Genomic DNA, 19,556 nt, shown 5'->3' on the forward strand with positions numbered 1-19,556 from the left:
AAGACTAGTGTTACAGAAGGTGCAATAGTAGTAAACAACGAAATATTATCTAGACCAACATCAAAATCAAAGGAATCGTCAAGACCTTCGAGTGCCAAAGACAACGCAGCAGATATTCTCCCTGCAGATGAAACAGATACATCAAAAACATCTGACACTTTGAATAACATGAATGAAGACCAGACAAAAGATCAATCTGATCCAGGCAAAGAAAATGTGACTGGGACAACATCGTCGTCGTCTGGTCCACATTCTAGACCTTCGTCAGGAATAGAAGCATCTAAGGTAACCACTGCAATCGAAACCAATGATAAAATAACTGGAGATTCTTCACCTACAGGAAAATTGTCACCTGTCAATAATGAATCAAGTCCAGTACATGAAGCTAATAAAATATCAAGGACAAGTAGCCCTACTGACAAGAAAATCAGTGACTTAAATGAGGAATTTGAAGTTGAGGAAACTAGAAAACAATCATCTTCTGACAAATTTACAACATCAAGACCAACATCAGGTTCAGGAAGCGCATCCAGACCAACAAGTGCGAGTAAGACCATTAAAGTAATAAATGGACACTCTGATGAAGAAGTAATTACAGGTACTCGAACCCCTCCTGGCCACACATCTAGACCTTCGTCAGGGATAAATAAAACATCAAGGCCCACAAATGCGAAGACGACAACCACACAAATAGACAATGATGTAAAGACTTGTGTTACAGAAGGTCCAATAGTACTAAACAACGAAACAGTATCTAGGCCAACATCAAAATCAAAGGAATCGTCAAGACCTTCGAGTGCCAAAGACAACGCAGCAGATCTTCTCCCTGCAGATGAAACAGATACATCAAAAACATCTGACACTTTGAATAACATGAATGAAGACCAGACAAAAGATCAATCTGATCCAGGGAAAGAAAATGTGACTGGGACAACATCGTCGTCGTCTGGTCCACATTCTAGACCTTCTTCAGGAATAGAAGCATCTAAGGTAACCACTGCAATCGAAACCAATGATAAAATACCTGGAGATTCTTCACCTACAGGAAAATTGTCACCTGTCATTAATGAATCAAGTCCAGTACATGAAGCTAATAAAATATCAAGGACAAGTAGCCCTACCGACACGAAAATCAGTGACTTAAATGAGGAATTTGAAGTTAAGGAAACTATAAGACAATCATCTTCTGACAAAATTAGAACATCAAGACCAACATCAGGTTCAGGAAGCGCATCCAGACCAACAAGTGCGATTAAGAACACTAAAGAAATAAATGGACACGCTGATGAAGAAGTATTTACAGGAACTCGAACACCTCCTGACCACACATCAAGACCTTCGTCAGGGATAAATAAAACATCAAGGCCCACAAGTGCAAAGACGACAACCACACAAATAGACAATGATGTAAAGACTAGTGTTACAGAAGGTGCAATAGTAGTAAACAACGAAATATTATCTAGACCAACATCAAAATCAAAGGAATCGTCAAGACCTTCGAGTGCCAAAGACAACGCAGCAGATATTCTCCCTGCAGATGAAACAGATACATCAAAAACATCTGACACTTTGAATAACATGAATGAAGACCAGACAAAAGATCAATCTGATCCAGGCAAAGAAAATGTGACTGGGACAACATCGTCGTCGTCTGGTCCACATTCTAGACCTTCGTCAGGAATAGAAGCATCTAAGGTAACCACTGCAATCGAAACCAATGATAAAATACCTGGAGATTCTTCACCTACAGGAAAATTGTCACCTGTCAATAATGAATCAAGTCCAGTACATGAAGCTAATAAAATATCAAGGACAAGTAGCCCTACTGACAAGAAAATCAGTGACTTAAATGAGGAATTTGAAGTTGAGGAAACTAGAAAACAATCATCTTCTGACAAATTTACAACATCAAGACCAACATCAGGTTCAGGAAGCGCATCCAGACCAACAAGTGCGAGTAAGACCATTAAAGTAATAAATGGACACTCTGATGAAGAAGTAATTACAGGTACTCGAACCCCTCCTGGCCACACATCTAGACCTTCGTCAGGGATAAATAAAACATCAAGGCCCACAAATGCGAAGACGACAACCACACAAATAGACAATGATGTAAAGACTTGTGTTACAGAAGGTCCAATAGTACTAAACAACGAAACAGTATCTAGGCCAACATCAAAATCAAAGGAATCGTCAAGACCTTCGAGTGCCAAAGACAACGCAGCAGATCTTCTCCCTGCAGATGAAACAGATACATCAAAAACATCTGACACTTTGAATAACATGAATGAAGACCAGACAAAAGATCAATCTGATCCAGGGAAAGAAAATGTGACTGGGACAACATCGTCGTCGTCTGGTCCACATTCTAGACCTTCTTCAGGAATAGAAGCATCTAAGGTAACCACTGCAATCGAAACCAATGATAAAATACCTGGAGATTCTTCACCTACAGGAAAATTGTCACCTGTCATTAATGAATCAAGTCCAGTACATGAAGCTAATAAAATATCAAGGACAAGTAGCCCTACCGACACGAAAATCAGTGACTTAAATGAGGAATTTGAAGTTAAGGAAACTATAAGACAATCATCTTCTGACAAAATTAGAACATCAAGACCAACATCAGGTTCAGGAAGCGCATCCAGACCAACAAGTGCGATTAAGAACACTAAAGAAATAAATGGACACGCTGATGAAGAAGTATTTACAGGAACTCGAACACCTCCTGACCACACATCAAGACCTTCGTCAGGGATAAATAAAACATCAAGGCCCACAAGTGCAAAGACGACAACCACACAAATAGACAATGATGTAAAGACTAGTGTTACAGAAGGTGCAATAGTAGTAAACAACGAAACATTATCTAGACCAACATCAAAATCAAAGGAATCGTCAAGACCTTCGAGTGCCAAAGACAACGCAGCAGATATTCTCCCTGCAGATGAAACAGATACATCAAAAACATCTGACACTTTGAATAACATGAATGAAGACCAGACAAAAGATCAATCTGATCCAGGCAAAGAAAATGTGACTGGGACAACATCGTCGTCGTCTGGTCCACATTCTAGACCTTCGTCAGGAATAGAAGCATCTAAGGTAACCACTGCAATCGAAACCAATGATAAAATACCTGGAGATTCTTCACCTACAGGAAAATTGTCACCTGTCAATAACGAATCAAGTCCAGTACATGAAGCTAATAAAATATCAAGGACAAGTAGCCCTACTGACAAGAAAATCAGTGACTTAAATGAGGAATTTGAAGTTGAGGAAACTAGAAAACAATCATCTTCTGACAAATTTACAACATCAAGACCAACATCAGGTTCAGGAAGCGCATCCAGACCAACAAGTGCGAGTAAGACCATTAAAGTAATAAATGGACACTCTGATGAAGAAGTAATTACAGGTACTCGAACCCCTCCTGGCCACACATCTAGACCTTCGTCAGGGATAAATAAAACATCAAGGCCCACAAATGCGAAGACGACAACCACACAAATAGACAATGATGTAAAGACTTGTGTTACAGAAGGTCCAATAGTACTAAACAACGAAACAGTATCTAGGCCAACATCAAAATCAAAGGAATCGTCAAGACCTTCGAGTGCCAAAGACAACGCAGCAGATCTTTTCCCTGCAGATGAAACAGATACATCAAAAACATCTGACACTTTGAATAACATGAATGAAGACCAGACAAAAGATCAATCTGATCCAGGCAAAGAAAATGTGACTGGGACAACATCTACGTCGTCTGGTCCACATTCTAGACCTTCTTCAGGAATAGAAGCATCTAAGGTAACCACTGCAATCGAAACCAATGATAAAATACCTGGAGATTCTACACCTACAGGAAAATTGTCACCTGTCAATAATGTATCAAGTCCAGTACATGAAGCTAATAAAATATCAAGGACAAGTAGCCCTACCGACACGAAAATCAGTGACTTAAACGAGGAATTTGAAGTTAAGGAAACTATAAGACAATCATCTTCTGACAAAATTAGAACATCAAGACCAACATCAGGTTCAGGAAGCGCATCCAGACCAACAAGTGCGATTAAGAACACTAAAGAAATAAATGGACACGCTGATGAAGAAGTATTTACAGGAACTCGAACACCTCCTGACCACACATCAAGACCTTCGTCAGGGATAAATAAAACATCAAGGCCCACAAGTGCAAAGACGACAACCACACAAATAGACAATGATGTAAAGACTAGTGTTACAGAAGGTGCAATAGTAGTAAACAACGAAACATTATCTAGACCAACATCAAAATCAAAGGAATCGTCAAGACCTTCGAGTGCCAAAGACAACGCAGCAGATATTCTCCCTGCAGATGAAACAGATACATCAAAAACATCTGACACTTTGAATAACATGAATGAAGACCAGACAAAAGATCAATCTGATCCAGGCAAAGAAAATGTGACTGGGACAACATCGTCGTCGTCTGGTCCACATTCTAGACCTTCGTCAGGAATAGAAGCATCTAAGGTAACCACTGCAATCGAAACCAATGATAAAATACCAAAAGATTCTTCACCTACAGGAAAATTGTCACCTGTCAATAATGAATCAAGTCCAGTACATGAAGCTAATAAAATATCAAGGACAAGTAGCCCTACCGACACGAAAATCAGTGACTTAAATGAGGAATTTGAAATTAAGGAAACTATAAGACAATCATCTTCTGACAAAATTAGAACATCAAGACCAACATCAGGTTCAGGAAGCGCATCCAGGCCAACAAGTGGAATTAAGAATACTAAAGAAATGATTCGACACGCTGATGAAGAAGTATTTACAGGAACTCGAACACCTCCTGACCACACATCAAGACCTTCGTCAGGGATAAATAAAACATCAAGGCCCACAAGTGCAAAGACGACAACCACACAAATAGACCATGATGTAAAGACTAGTGTTACAGAAGGTCCAATAGTAGTAAACAACGAAACAGTATCTAGACCAACATCAAAATCAAAGGAATCGTCAAGACCTTCGAGTGTCAAAGACAACGCAGCAGATATTCTCCCTGCAGATGAAACAGATACATCAAAAACATCTGACACTTTGAATAACATGAATGAAGACCAGACAAAAGATCAATCTGGTCCAGGCAAAGAAAATGTGACTGGGACAACATCTACGTCGTCTGGTCCACATTCTAGACCTTCTTCAGGAATAGAAGCATCTAAGGTAACCAATGCAATCGAAACTTATGATAAAATACCTGGAGATTCTTCACCTACAGGAAAATTGTCACCTGTCAATAATGTATCAAGTCCAGTACATGAAGCTAATAAAATATCAAGGACAAGTAGCCCTACCGACACGAAAATCAGTGACTTAAATGAGGAATTTCAAGTTAAGGAAACTAGAAGACAATCATCTTCTGACAAAATTACAACATCAAGACCAACATCAGATTCAGGAAGCGCATCCAGACCAACAAGTGCGAGTAAGACTACTAAAGAAATAAATGGACCCGCAGATGAAGAAGTATTTACAGGTACTCGAACACCTCCTGACCACACATCAAGACCTTCGTCAGGGATAAATAAAACATCAAGGCCCACAAGTGCGAAGACGACAACCACACAAATAGACAATGATGTAAAGACTAGTGTTACAGAAGGTCCTATAGTAGAAAACAACAAAACAGTATCTAGGCCAACATCAAAATCAAAGGAATCGTCAAGACTTTCGAGTGTCAAAGACAACGCAGCAGATCTTTTCCCTGCAGATGAAACAGATACATCAAAAACATCTGACACTTTGAATAACACGAATGAAGACCAGACAAAAGATCAATCTGATCCAGGCAAAGAAAATGTGACAGGGACAACATCGTCGTCGTCTAGTCCACATTCTAGACCTTCTTCAGGAATAGAAACATCTAAGGTAACCACTGCAATCGAAACCAATGATAAAATACCTGGAGATTCTTCACCTACAGGAAAATTGTCACCTGTCAATAATGTATCAAGTTCAGTACATGAAGCTAATAAAATATCAAGGACAAGTAGCCCTACCGACACGAAAATCAGTGACTTAAATGAGGAATTTGAAGTTAAGGAAACTAGAAGACAATCATCTTCTGACAAAATTAGAACATCAAGACCAACATCAGGTTCAGGTAGCGCATCCAGACCAACAAGTGCGATTAAGAACACTAAAGAAATAAATGGACACGCTGATGAAGAAGTATTTACAGGAACTCGAACACCTACTGACCACACACCAAGACCTTCGTCAGGGATAAATAAAACATCAAGGCCCACAAGTGCAAAGACGACAACCACACAAATAGACAATGATGTAAATACTCGTGTTACAGAAGGTCCAATAGTAGTAAACAAAGAAACAGTATCTAGACCAACATCAAAATCAAAGGAATCGTCAAGACCTTCGAGTGCCAAAGACAACGCAGCAGATCTTTTCCCTGCAGATGAAACAGATACATCAAAAACATCTGACACTTTGAATAACATGAATGAAGACCAGACAAAAGATCAATCTGATCCAGGCAAAGAAAATGTGACTGGGACAACATCTACGTCGTCTGGTCCACATTCTAGACCTTCTTCAGGAATAGAAACATCTAAGGTAACCACTGCAATCGAAACCAATGATAAAATACCTGCAGATTCTTCACCTACAGGAAAATTGTCACTTGTCAATAATGTATCAAGTCTAGTACTTGAAGCTAATAAAATATCAAGGACAAGTAGCCCTACCGACACGAAAATCAGTGACTTAAATGAGGAATTTGAAGTTAAGGAAACTATAAGACAATCATCTTCTGACAAAATTAGAACATCAAGACCAACATCAGGTTCAGGACGCGCATCCAGACCAACAAGTGCGATTAAGAACACTAAAGAAATAAATGGACACGCTGATGAAGAAGTATTTACAGGAACTCGAACACCTCCTGACCACACATCAAGACCTTCGTCAGGGATAAATAAAACATCAAGGCCCACAAGTGCAAAGACGACAACCACACAAATAGACAATGATGTAAATACTAGTGTTACAGAAGGTGCAATAGTAGTAAACAACGAAACATTATCTAGACCAACATCAAAATCAAAGGAATCGTCAAGACCTTCGAGTGCCAAAGACAACGCAGCAGATATTCTCCCTGCAGATGAAACAGATACATCAAAAACATCTGACACTTTGAATAACATGAATGAAGACCAGACAAAAGATCAATCTGATCCAGGCAAAGAAAATGTGACTGGGACAACATCGTCGTCGTTTGGTCCACATTCTAGACCTTCGTCAGGAATAGAAGCATCTAAGGTAACCACTGCAATCGAAACCAATGATAAAATACCTGGAGATTCTTCACCTACAGGAAAATTGTCACCTGTCAATAATGAATCAAGTCCAGTACATGAAGCTAATAAAATATCAAGGACAAGTAGCCCTACCGACACGAAAATCAGTGACTTAAATGAGGAATTTGAAGTTAAGGAAACTAGAAGACAATCATCTTCTGACAAAATTAGAACATCAAGACCAACATCAGGTTCAGGAAGCGCATCCAGGCCAACAAGTGGAATTAAGAATACTAAAGAAATAATTGGACACGCTGATGAAGAAGTATTTACAGGAACTCGAACACCTCCTGACCACACATCAAGACCTTCGTCAGGGATAAATAAAACATCAAGGCCCACAAGTGCAAAGACGACAACCACACAAATAGACAATGATGTAAAGACTAGTGTTACAGAAGGTCCAATAGTAGTAAACAACGAAACAGTATCTAGACCAACATCAAAATCAAAGGAATCGTCAAGACCTTCGAGTGTCAAAGACAACGCAGCAGATATTCTCCCTGCAGATGAAACAGATACATCAAAAACATCTGACACTTTGAATAACATGAATGAAGACCAGACAAAAGATCAATCTGGTCCAGGCAAAGAAAATGTGACTGGGACAACATCTACGTCGTCTGGTCCACATTCTAGACCTTCTTCTGGAATAGAAGCATCTAAGGTAACCAATGCAATCGAAACTTATGATAAAATACCTGGAGATTCTTCACCTACAGGAAAATTGTCACCTGTCAATAATGTATCAAGTCCAGTACATGAAGCTAATAAAATATCAAGGACAAGTAGCCCTACCGACACGAAAATCAGTGACTCAAATGAGGAATTTCAAGTTAAGGAAACTAGAAGACAATCATCTTCTGACAAAATTACAACATCAAGACCAACATCAGATTCAGGAAGCGCATCCAGACCAACAAGTGCGAGTAAGACCACTAAAGAAATAATTGGACACGCTGATGAAGAAGTATTTACAGGAACTCGAACACCTCCTGACCACACATCAAGACCTTCGTCAGGGATAAATAAAACATCAAGGCCCACAAGTGCAAAGACGACATCCACACAAATAGACAATGATGTAAAGACTAGTGTTACAGAAGGTCCAATAGTAGTAAACAACGAAACATTATCTAGACCAACATCAAAATCAAAGGAATCGTCAAGACCTTCGAGTGCCAAAGACAACGCAGCAGATATTCTCCCTGCAGATGAAACAGATACATCAAAAACATCTGACACTTTGAATAACATGAATGAAGACCAGACAAAAGATCAATCTGATCCAGGCAAAGAAAATGTGACTGGGACAACATCGTCGTCGTCTGGTCCACATTCTAGACCTTCTTCAGGAATAGAAGCATCTAAGGTAACCACTGCAATCGAAACCAATGATAAAATACCAGAAGATTCTTCACCTACAGGAAAATTGTCACCTGTCAATAATGAATCAAGTCCAGTACATGAAGCTAATAAAATATCAAGGACAAGTAGCCCTACCGACACGAAAATCAGTGACTTAAATGAGGAATTTGAAGTTAAGGAAACTAGAAGACAATCATCTTCTGACAAAATTAGAACATCAAGACCAACATCAGGTTCAGGTAGCGCATCCAGACCAACAAGTGCGATTAAGAACACTAAAGAAATAAATGGACACGCTGATGAAGAAGTATTTACAGGAACTCGAACACCTCCTGACCACACACCAAGACTTTCGTCAGGGATAAATAAAACATCAAGGCCCACAAGTGCAAAGACGACAACCACACAAATAGACAATGATGTAAATACTAGTGTTACAGAAGGTCCAATAGTAGTAAACAAAGAAACAGTATCTAGACCAACATCAAAATCAAAGGAATCGTCAAGACCTTCGAGTGCCAAAGACAACGCAGCAGATCTTTTCCCTGCAGATGAAACAGATACATCAAAAACATCTGACACTTTGAATAACATGAATGAAGACCAGACAAAAGATCAATCTGATCCAGGCAAAGAAAATGTGACTGGGACAACATCTACGTCGTCTGGTCCACATTCTAGACCTTCTTCAGGAATAGAAACATCTAAGGTAACCACTGCAATCGAAACCAATGATAAAATACCTGCAGATTCTTCACCTACAGGAAAATTGTCACTTGTCAATAATGTATCAAGTCTAGTACTTGAAGCTAATAAAATATCAAGGACAAGTAGCCCTACCGACACGAAAATCAGTGACTTAAATGAGGAATTTGAAGTTAAGGAAACTATAAGACAATCATCTTCTGACAAAATTAGAACATCAAGACCAACATCAGGTTCAGGACGCGCATCCAGACCAACAAGTGCGATTAAGAACACTAAAGAAATAAATGGACACGCTGATGAAGAAGTATTTACAGGAACTCGAACACCTCCTGACCACACATCAAGACCTTCGTCAGGGATAAATAAAACATCAAGGCCCACAAGTGCAAAGACGACAACCACACAAATAGACAATGATGTAAAGACTAGTGTTACAGAAGGTGCAATAGTAGTAAACAACGAAACATTATCTAGACCAACATCAAAATCAAAGGAATCGTCAAGACCTTCGAGTGCCAAAGACAACGCAGCAGATATTCTCCCTGCAGATGAAACAGATACATCAAAAACATCTGACACTTTGAATAACATGAATGAAGACCAGACAAAAGATCAATCTGATCCAGGCAAAGAAAATGTGACTGGGACAACATCGTCGTCGTTTGGTCCACATTCTAGACCTTCGTCAGGAATAGAAGCATCTAAGGTAACCACTGCAATCGAAACCAATGATAAAATACCTGGAGATTCTTCACCTACAGGAAAATTATCACCTGTCAATAATGAATCAAGTCCAGTACATGAAGCTAATAAAATATCAAGGACAAGTAGCCCTACCGACACGAAAATCAGTGACTTAAATGAGGAATTTGAAGTTAAGGAAACTAGAAGACAATCATTTTCTGACAAAATTAGAACATCAAGACCAACATCAGGTTCAGGAAGCGCATCCAGGCCAACAAGTGGAATTAAGAATACTAAAGAAATAATTGGACACGCTGATGAAGAAGTATTTACAGGAACTCGAACACCTCCTGACCACACATCAAGACCTTCGTCAGGGATAAATAAAACATCAAGGCCCACAAGTGCAAAGACGACATCCACACAAATAGACAATGATGTAAAGACTAGTGTTACAGAAGGTCCAATAGTAGTAAACAACGAAACAGTATCTAGACCAACATCAAAATCAAAGGAATCGTCAAGACCTTCGAGTGTCAAAGACAACGCAGCAGATATTCTCCCTGCAGATGAAACAGATACATCAAAAACATCTGACACTTTGAATAACATGAATGAAGACCAGACAAAAGATCAATCTGGTCCAGGCAAAGAAAATGTGACTGGGACAACATCTACGTCGTCTGGTCCACATTCTAGACCTTCTTCTGGAATAGAAGCATCTAAGGTAACCAATGCAATCGAAACTTATGATAAAATACCTGGAGATTCTTCACCTACAGGAAAATTGTCACCTGTCAATAATGTATCAAGTCCAGTACATGAAGCTAATAAAATATCAAGGACAAGTAGCCCTACCGACACGAAAATCAGTGACTCAAATGAGGAATTTCAAGTTAAGGAAACTAGAAGACAATCATCTTCTGACAAAATTACAACATCAAGACCAACATCAGATTCAGGAAGCGCATCCAGACCAACAAGTGCGAGTAAGACCACTAAAGAAATAATTGGACACGCTGATGAAGAAGTATTTACAGGAACTCGAACACCTCCTGACCACACATCAAGACCTTCGTCAGGGATAAATAAAACATCAAGGCCCACAAGTGCAAAGACGACATCCACACAAATAGACAATGATGTAAAGACTAGTGTTACAGAAGGTCCAATAGTAGTAAACAACGAAACATTATCTAGACCAACATCAAAATCAAAGGAATCGTCAAGACCTTCGAGTGCCAAAGACAACGCAGCAGATATTCTCCCTGCAGATGAAACAGATACATCAAAAACATCTGACACTTTGAATAACATGAATGAAGACCAGACAAAAGATCAATCTGATCCAGGCAAAGAAAATGTGACTGGGACAACATCGTCGTCGTCTGGTCCACATTCTAGACCTTCTTCAGGAATAGAAGCATCTAAGGTAACCACTGCAATCGAAACCAATGATAAAATACCAGAAGATTCTTCACCTACAGGAAAATTGTCACCTGTCAATAATGAATCAAGTCCAGTACATGAAGCTAATAAAATATCAAGGACAAGTAGCCCTATCGACACGAAAATCAGTGACTTAAATGAGGAATTTGAAGTTAAGGAAACTATAAGACAATCATCTTCTGACAAAATTAGAACATCAAGACCAACATCAGGTTCAGGAAGCGCATCCAGGCCAACAAGTGGAATTAAGAATACTAAAGAAATAATTGGACACGCTGATGAAGAAGTATTTACAGGAACTCGAACACCTCCTGACCACACATCAAGACCTTCGTCAGGGATAAATAAAACATCAAGGCCCACAAGTGCAAAAACGACAACCACACAAATAGACAATGATGTAAAGACTAGTGTTACAGAAGGTCCAATAGTAGTAAACAACGAAACAGTATCTAGACCAACATCAAAATCAAAGGAATCGTCAAGACCTTCGAGTGTCAAAGACAACGCAGCAGATATTCTCCCTGCAGATGAAACAGATACATCAAAAACATCTGACACTTTGAATAACATGAATGAAGACCAGACAAAAGATCAATCTGATCCAGGCAAAGAAAATGTGACTGGGACAACATCTACGTCGTTTGGTCCACATTCTAGACCTTCTTCAGGAATAGAAGCATCTAAGGTAACCACTGCAATCGAAACTTATGATAAAATACCTGGAGATTCTTCACCTACAGGAAAATTGTCACCTGTCAATAATGTATCAAGTCCAGTACATGACGCTAATAAAATATCAAGGACAAGTAGCCCTACCGACACGAAAATCAGTGACTTAAATGAGGAATTTGAAGTTAAGGAAACTAAAAGACAATCATCTTCTGAAAAAATTAGAACATCAAGACCAACATCAGGTTCAGGAAGCGCATCCATACCAACAAGTGCGATAAAGAACACTGAAGAAATAAATGGACACGCTGATGAAGAAGTATTTACAGGTACTCGAACACCTCCTGACCACACATCAAGACCTTCGTCAGGGATAAATAAAACATCAAAGCCCACAAGTGCGAAGACGACAACCACACAAATAGATAATGATGTAAAGACTAGTGTTACAGAAGGTCCTATAGTAGAAAACAACGAAACAGTATCTAGGCCAACATCAAAATCAAAGGAATCGTCAAGACTTTCGAGTGCCAAAGACAACGCAGCAGATCTTTTCCCTGCAGATGAAACAGATACATCAAAAACATCTGACACTTTGAATAACACGAATGAAGACCAGACAAAAGATCAATTTGATCCAAGCAAAGAAAATGTGACTGGGACAACATCTTCGTCGTCTGGTCCACATTCTAGACCTTCTTCAGGAATAGAAGCATCTAAGGTAACCACTGCAATCGAAACCAATGATAAAATACCTGGAGATTCTTCACCTACAGGAAAATTGTCACCTGTCAATAATGTATCAAGTCCAGTACATGAAGCTAATAAAATATCAAGGACAAGTAGCCCTACCGACACGAAAATCAGTGACTTAAATGAGGAATTTGAAGTTAAGGAAACTAGAAGACAATCATCTTCTGACAAAATTAGAACATCAAGACCAACATCAGGTTCAGGAAGCGCATCCAGACCAACAAGTGCGATTAAGAACACTGAAGAAATAAATGGACACGCTGATGAAGAAGTATTTACAGGAACTCAAACACCTCCTGACCACACATCAAGACCTTTGTCAGGGATAAATAAAACATCAAGGCCCACAAGTGCAAAGACGACAACCACACAAATAGACAATGATGTAAAGACTAGTGTTACAGAAGGTCCAATAGTAGTAAACAACGAAACAGTATCTAGACCAACATCAAAATCAAAGGAATCGTCAAGACCTTCGAGTGCCAAAGACAACGCAGCAGATCTTTTCCCTGCAGATGAAACAGATACATCAAAAACATCTGACACTTTGAATAACATGAATGAAGACCAGACAAAAGATCAATCTGATCCAGGCAAAGAAAATGTGACTGGGACAACATCTACGTCGTCTGGTCCACATTCTAGACCTTCTTCAGGAATAGAAGCATCTAAGGTAACCACTGCAATCGAAACCAATGATAAAATACCTGGAGATTCTTCACCTACAGGAAAATTGTCACCTGCCAATAATGTATTAAGTCCAGTACATGAAGCTAATAAAATATCAAGGACAAGTAGCCCTACCGACACGAAAATCAGTGACTTAAATGAGGAATTTGAAGTTAAGGAAACTATAAGACAATCATCTTCTGACAAAATTAGAACATCAAGACCAACATCAGATTCAGGAAGCGCATCCAGACCAACAAGCGCGAGTAAGACCACTAAAGAAATAAATGGACCCGCTGATGAAGAAGTATTTACAGGTACTCGAACACCTCCTGACCACACATCAAGACCTTCGTCAGGGATAAATAAAACATCAAGGTCCACAAGTGCGAAGACGACAACCACACAAATAGACAATGATGTAAAGACTAGTGTTACAGAAGGTCCTATAGTAGAAAACAACAAAACAGTATCTATGCCAACATCAAAATCAAAGGAATCGTCAAGACTTTCGAGTGCCAAAGACAACGCAGCAGATCTTTTCCCTGCAGATGAAACAGATACATCAAAAACATCTGACACTTTAAATAACACGAATGAAGACCAGACAAAAGATCAATCTGATCCAGGCAAAGAAAATGTGACTGGGACAACATCGTCGTCGTCTAGTCCACATTCTAGACCTTCTTCAGGAATAGAAGCATCTAAGGTAACCACTGCAATCGAAACCAATGATAAAATACCTGGAGATTCTTCACCTACAGGAAAATTGTCACCTGTCAATAATGTATCAAGTCCAGTACATGAAGCTAATAAAATATCAAGGACAAGTAGCCCTACCGACACGAAAATCAGTGACTTAAATGAGGAATTTGAAGTTAAGGAAACTATAAGACAATCATCTTCTGACAAAATTAGAACATCAAGACCAACATCAGGTTCAGGAAGAGCATCCAGGCCAACAAGTGCGATTAAGAATACTAAAGAAATAATTGGACACGCTGATGAAGAAGTATTTACAGGAACTCGAACACCTCCTGACCACACATCAAGACCTTCGTCAGGGATAAATAAAACATCAAGGCCCACAAGTGCAAAGACGACATCCACACAAATAGACAATGATGTAAAGACTAGTGTTACAGAAGGTCCAATAGTAGTAAACAACGAAACAGTATCTAGACCAACATCAAAATCAAAGGAATCGTCAAGACCTTCGAGTGCCAAAGACAACGCAGCAGATCTTCTCCCTGCAGATGAGACAGATACATCAAAAACATCTGACACTTTGAATAACATGAATAAAGACCAGAAAAAAGATGAATCTGATCCAGGCAAAGAAAATGTGACTGGGAAAACATCGTCGTCGTCTGGTCCACATTCTAGACCTTCTTCAGGAATAGAAGCATCTAAGGTAACCACTGCAATCGAAACCAATGATAAAATACCTGGAGATTCTTCACCTACAGGAAAATTGTCACCTGTCAATAATGTATCAAGTCCAGTACATGAAACTAATAAAATATCAAGGACAAGTAGCCCTACCGACACGAAAATCAGTGACTTAAATGAGGAATTTGAAGTTAAGGAAACTAGAAGACAATCATCTTCTGAGAAAATTACAACATCAAGACCAACATCAGATTCAGGAAACGCATCCAGACCAACAAGTGCGAGTAAGACCACTAAAGAAATAAATGGACCCGCTGATGAAGAAGTATTTACAGGTACTCGAACACCTCCTGACCACACATCAAGACCTTTGTCAGGGATAAATAAAAGATCAAGGCCCACAAGTGCAAAGACGACAACCACACAAATAGACAATGATGTAAAGACTAGTGTTACAGAAGGTCCAATAGTAGTAAACAACGAAACAGTATCTAGACCAACATCAAAATCAAAGGAATCGTCAAGACCTTCGAGTGCCAAAGACAACGCAGCAGATATTCTCCCTGCAGATGAGACAGATACATCAAAAACATCTGACACTTTGAATAACATGAATGAAGACCAGACAAACGATCAATCTGATCCAGGCAAAGAAAATGAGACTGGGACAACATCGTCGTCGTCTGGTCCACATTCTAGACCTTCTTCAGGAATAGAAGCATCTAAGGTAACCACTGCAATCGAAACCAATGATAAAATACCTGGAGATTCTTCACCTACAGGAAATTTGTCACCTGTCAATAATGTATCAAGTCCAGTACATGAAGCTAATAAAATATCAAGGACAAGTAGCCCTACCGACACGAAAATCAGTGACTTCAATGAGGAATTTGAAGTTAAGGAAACTAGAAGACAATCATCTTCTAACAAAATTACAACATCAAGACCAACATCAGGTTCAGTAAGCGCATCAAGACCAACAAGTGCGAGTAAGACCACTAAAGAAATATATGGACACGCTGATGAAGAAGTATTTACAGGTACTCGAACACCTCCTGACCACACATCAAGACCTTCGTCAGGGATAAATAAAACATCAAGGCCCACAAGTGCGAAGACGACAACCACACAAATAGACAATGATGTAAAGACTAGTGTTATAGGAGGTTCAATAGTAGTAAACAACGAAACAGTATCTAGGCCAACAACAAAATCAAAGGAATCGTCAAGACTTTCGAGTGCCAAAGACAACGCAGCAGATCTTCTCCCTGCAGATGAGACAGATACATCAAAAACATCTGACACTTTGAATAACATGAATGAAGACCAGACAAAAGATCAATCTGATCCAGGCAAAGAAAATGTGACTGGGACAACATCGTCGTCGTCTGGTCCACATTCTAGACCTTCTACAGGAATAGAAGCGACTGAGGTAACCACTGCAATCGAAACCAATGATAAAATACCTGGAGATTCTTCGCCTACAGGAAAATTGTCACCTGTCAATAATGTATCAAGTCCAGTACATGAAGCTAATAAAATATCAAGGACAAGTAGCCCTACCGACACGAAAATCAGTGACTTAAATGAGGAATTTGAAGTTAAAGAAACTAGAAGACAATCATCTTCTGACAAAATTACAACATCAAGACCAACATCAGGTTCAGGAAGCGCATCAAGACCAACAAGTGCGAGTAAGACCACTAAAGAAATATATGGACACGCTGATGAAGAAGTATTTACAGGTACTCGAACACCTCCTGACCACACATCAAGACCTTCGTCAGGGATAAATAAAACATCAAGGCCCACAAGTGCGAAGACGACAACCACACAAATAGACAATGATGTAAAGACTAGTGTTATAGAAGGTCCAATAGTAGTAAACAACGAAACAGTATCTAGGCCAACAACAAAATCAAAGGAATCGTCAAGACCTTCGAGTGCCAAAGACAACGCAGCAGATATTCTCCCTGCAGATGAAACAGATACATCAAAAACATCTGACACTTTGAATAACATGAATGAAGACCAGACAAAAGATCAATCTGATCCAGGCAAAGAAAATGTGACTGGGACAACATCGTCGTCGTCTGGTCCACATTCTAGACCTTCTTCAGGAATAGAAGCGACTGAGGTAACCACTGCAATCGAAACCAATGATAAAATACCTGGAGATTCTTCACCTACAGGAAATTTGTCACCTGTCAATAATGTATCAAGTCCAGTACATGAAGCTAATAAAATATCAAGGACAAGTAGCCCTACCGACACGAAAATCAGTGACTTAAATGAGGAATTTGAAGTTAAGGAAACTAGAAGACAATCATCTTCTAACAAAATTACAACATCAAGACCAACATCAGGTTCAGGAAGCGCATCAAGACCAACAAGTGCGAGTAAGACTACTAAAGAAATATATGGACACGTTGATGAAGAAGTATTTACAGGTACTCGAACACCTCCTGACCACACATCAAGACCTGCGTCAGGGATAAATAAAACATCAAGGCCCACAAGTGCAAAGACGACAACCACACAAATAGACAATGATGTAAAGACTAGTGTTACAGAAGGTCCAATAGTAGGAAACAATGAAACAGTATCTAGACCAACATCAAAATCAAAGGAATCGTCAAGACCTTCGAGTGCCAAAGACAACGCAGCAGATCTTCTCCCTGCAGATGAAACAGATACATCAAAAACATCTGACACTTTGAATAACATGAATGAAGACCAGACAAAAGATCAATCTGATCCAGGCAAAGAAAATGTGACTGGGACAACATCGTCGTCGTCTGGTCCACATTCTAGACCTTCTTCAGGAATAGAAGCATCTAAGGTAACCACTGCAATCGAAACCAATGATAAAATACCTGGAAATTCTTCACCTACAGGAAAATTGTCAACTGTCAATAATGTATCAAGTCCAGTACATGAAGCTAATAATATATCAAGGACAAGTAGCCCTACCGACACGAAAATCAGTGACTTAAATGAGGAATTTGAATTTAAGGAAACTAGAAGACAATCATCTTCTGACAAAATTACAACATCAAGACCAACATCAGGTTCAGGAAGTGCATCCAGACCAACAAGTGCGAGTAAGACCACTACAGAAATAAATGGACCCGCTGATGAAGAAGTATTTACAGGTACTCGAACACCTCCTGACCACACATCAAGACCTTCGTCGGGGATAAATAAAACATCAAGGCCAATCAGTGCAAAGACGACAACATCAAAATCAAAGGAATCGCCAAGACCATCGAGTGCCAGTAACAGCGCAGCAAATCTTATGTCTGAAGATGAAACAGATACATCAAAAACATCAAAGCAAGTGCATGTAGTTAATAAAATATCAAGGACAAATAGTCCAGACGACACGAAAACCAGTGACTTCAAGGACAAATTTGAAGTTAAGGAAACTAGAAGACAATCATCTTCTGACAATATTACAACATCAAAACGAACTTCAGGTTCAAAAAGCGCATCAACCCCTAAAAGTAGAAGTGAGAACACTAAAGAAATAAATGGACACGCCGATGAAGAATTATATACATTAACTGAAACATCTATTGACCAGGTATCAAGACGTCCTCGTCAAGTGAGTAAAACTCAAAGGCCAATTGAAGAAAACAAACAAATGGTTACAGAGGTAAAAGACAAACCTGAAGATGTAGAAACACGTAGAAGGTCTTCATCATCAGACAATATAAGAACATCAACTGGCACAACTATAATTGGAAATGATGAGATAGAGGTAAACACTATATAATTATATTCATCTTCTAGAGTAAAAAATCAAATACTCAAAATTTAGAATTTAATAAGATATTTATCATCGCACTGCAATGACCAACATTACAAAATGTAATTGATGTACAATATTACCAAATGTCAAAATTCGTTTCAAAGTTAATCGAATTTATTTTTAAATGTACCGTCTACCGCACAGAGCATTATACAGTTACATTGGTGTTAATTTGTTTATTGAAATTATAAAGAGAGAAAAGAAACCCAAGGAGCCATAAAAAATCCAATAAAAAAACCCAACACTATGGCAAAAAAGAAAAATGACGAAAAGACACGTCACCAACAAAACAATTTACAAAAAAAAATTAAGATTGAGCAGCACATAAGAATCGCATAAAAAATCTGGGGTAAACTCAGGTGCTCCGAAAGGGTAAGCACGTCCTACTCCACTAATGCACCTTTACACCGAACAATGTTTATATCAATTATTTTCACAAAAAAAGAAACAAAAACTCTAAATCACCCAACACAGCTTCCAACACTAATCACTTTTAGTCGTATATTGCATGGTATATAGTTTTTACACGAACGGTACATACTTTTGTTTTATCTTTGTCTATATTTCAAGAAATAGGAATAATATGCAATAATTCATTGTTTAAATGGAACTTTTGTGAATTTATTGGGCTATGCAAAAAAATATTAGAGTTTCGTTTTTTTACTTTTCAATCT

General features: G+C 38.9%; 1 protein-coding gene and 1 long non-coding RNA gene across 11 annotated transcripts in view; one reads left to right on the plus strand and one right to left on the minus strand.

Annotated features, from left to right (window-relative positions):
• Positions 1-19,556, plus strand: part of LOC127738583 (interaptin-like) — a 30,188-nt gene that overhangs the window by 1,551 nt on the left and 9,081 nt on the right. Inside the window, exon 2 of the mRNA XM_052249898.1 lies at positions 18,140-18,831. Coding sequence (XP_052105858.1) covers positions 18,140-18,831 — 692 coding nt within the window. The remainder of the gene's footprint in view (positions 1-18,139; positions 18,832-19,556) is intronic.
• On the minus strand, positions 87-16,933 carry LOC127729012 (uncharacterized). 10 transcript variants are annotated; one of them, XR_007994418.1, is made up of 3 exons: positions 16,568-16,933; positions 12,950-13,747; positions 87-259 (listed from the first exon to the last, which is right to left on the minus strand). It is a non-coding gene; the product is annotated as an uncharacterized LOC127729012 (long non-coding RNA). The 10 variants fall into 10 exon arrangements; XR_007994419.1 differs by lacking the exon at positions 87-259 and adding an exon at positions 1,497-1,669; XR_007994416.1 differs by lacking the exon at positions 87-259 and adding an exon at positions 2,846-3,079.

This window comes from Mytilus californianus, unplaced genomic scaffold (assembly GCF_021869535.1).
Source record: "Mytilus californianus isolate M0D057914Y unplaced genomic scaffold, xbMytCali1.0.p SCAF_1, whole genome shotgun sequence".
Classification (NCBI taxonomy): Eukaryota; Metazoa; Mollusca; class Bivalvia; order Mytilida; family Mytilidae; genus Mytilus; species Mytilus californianus.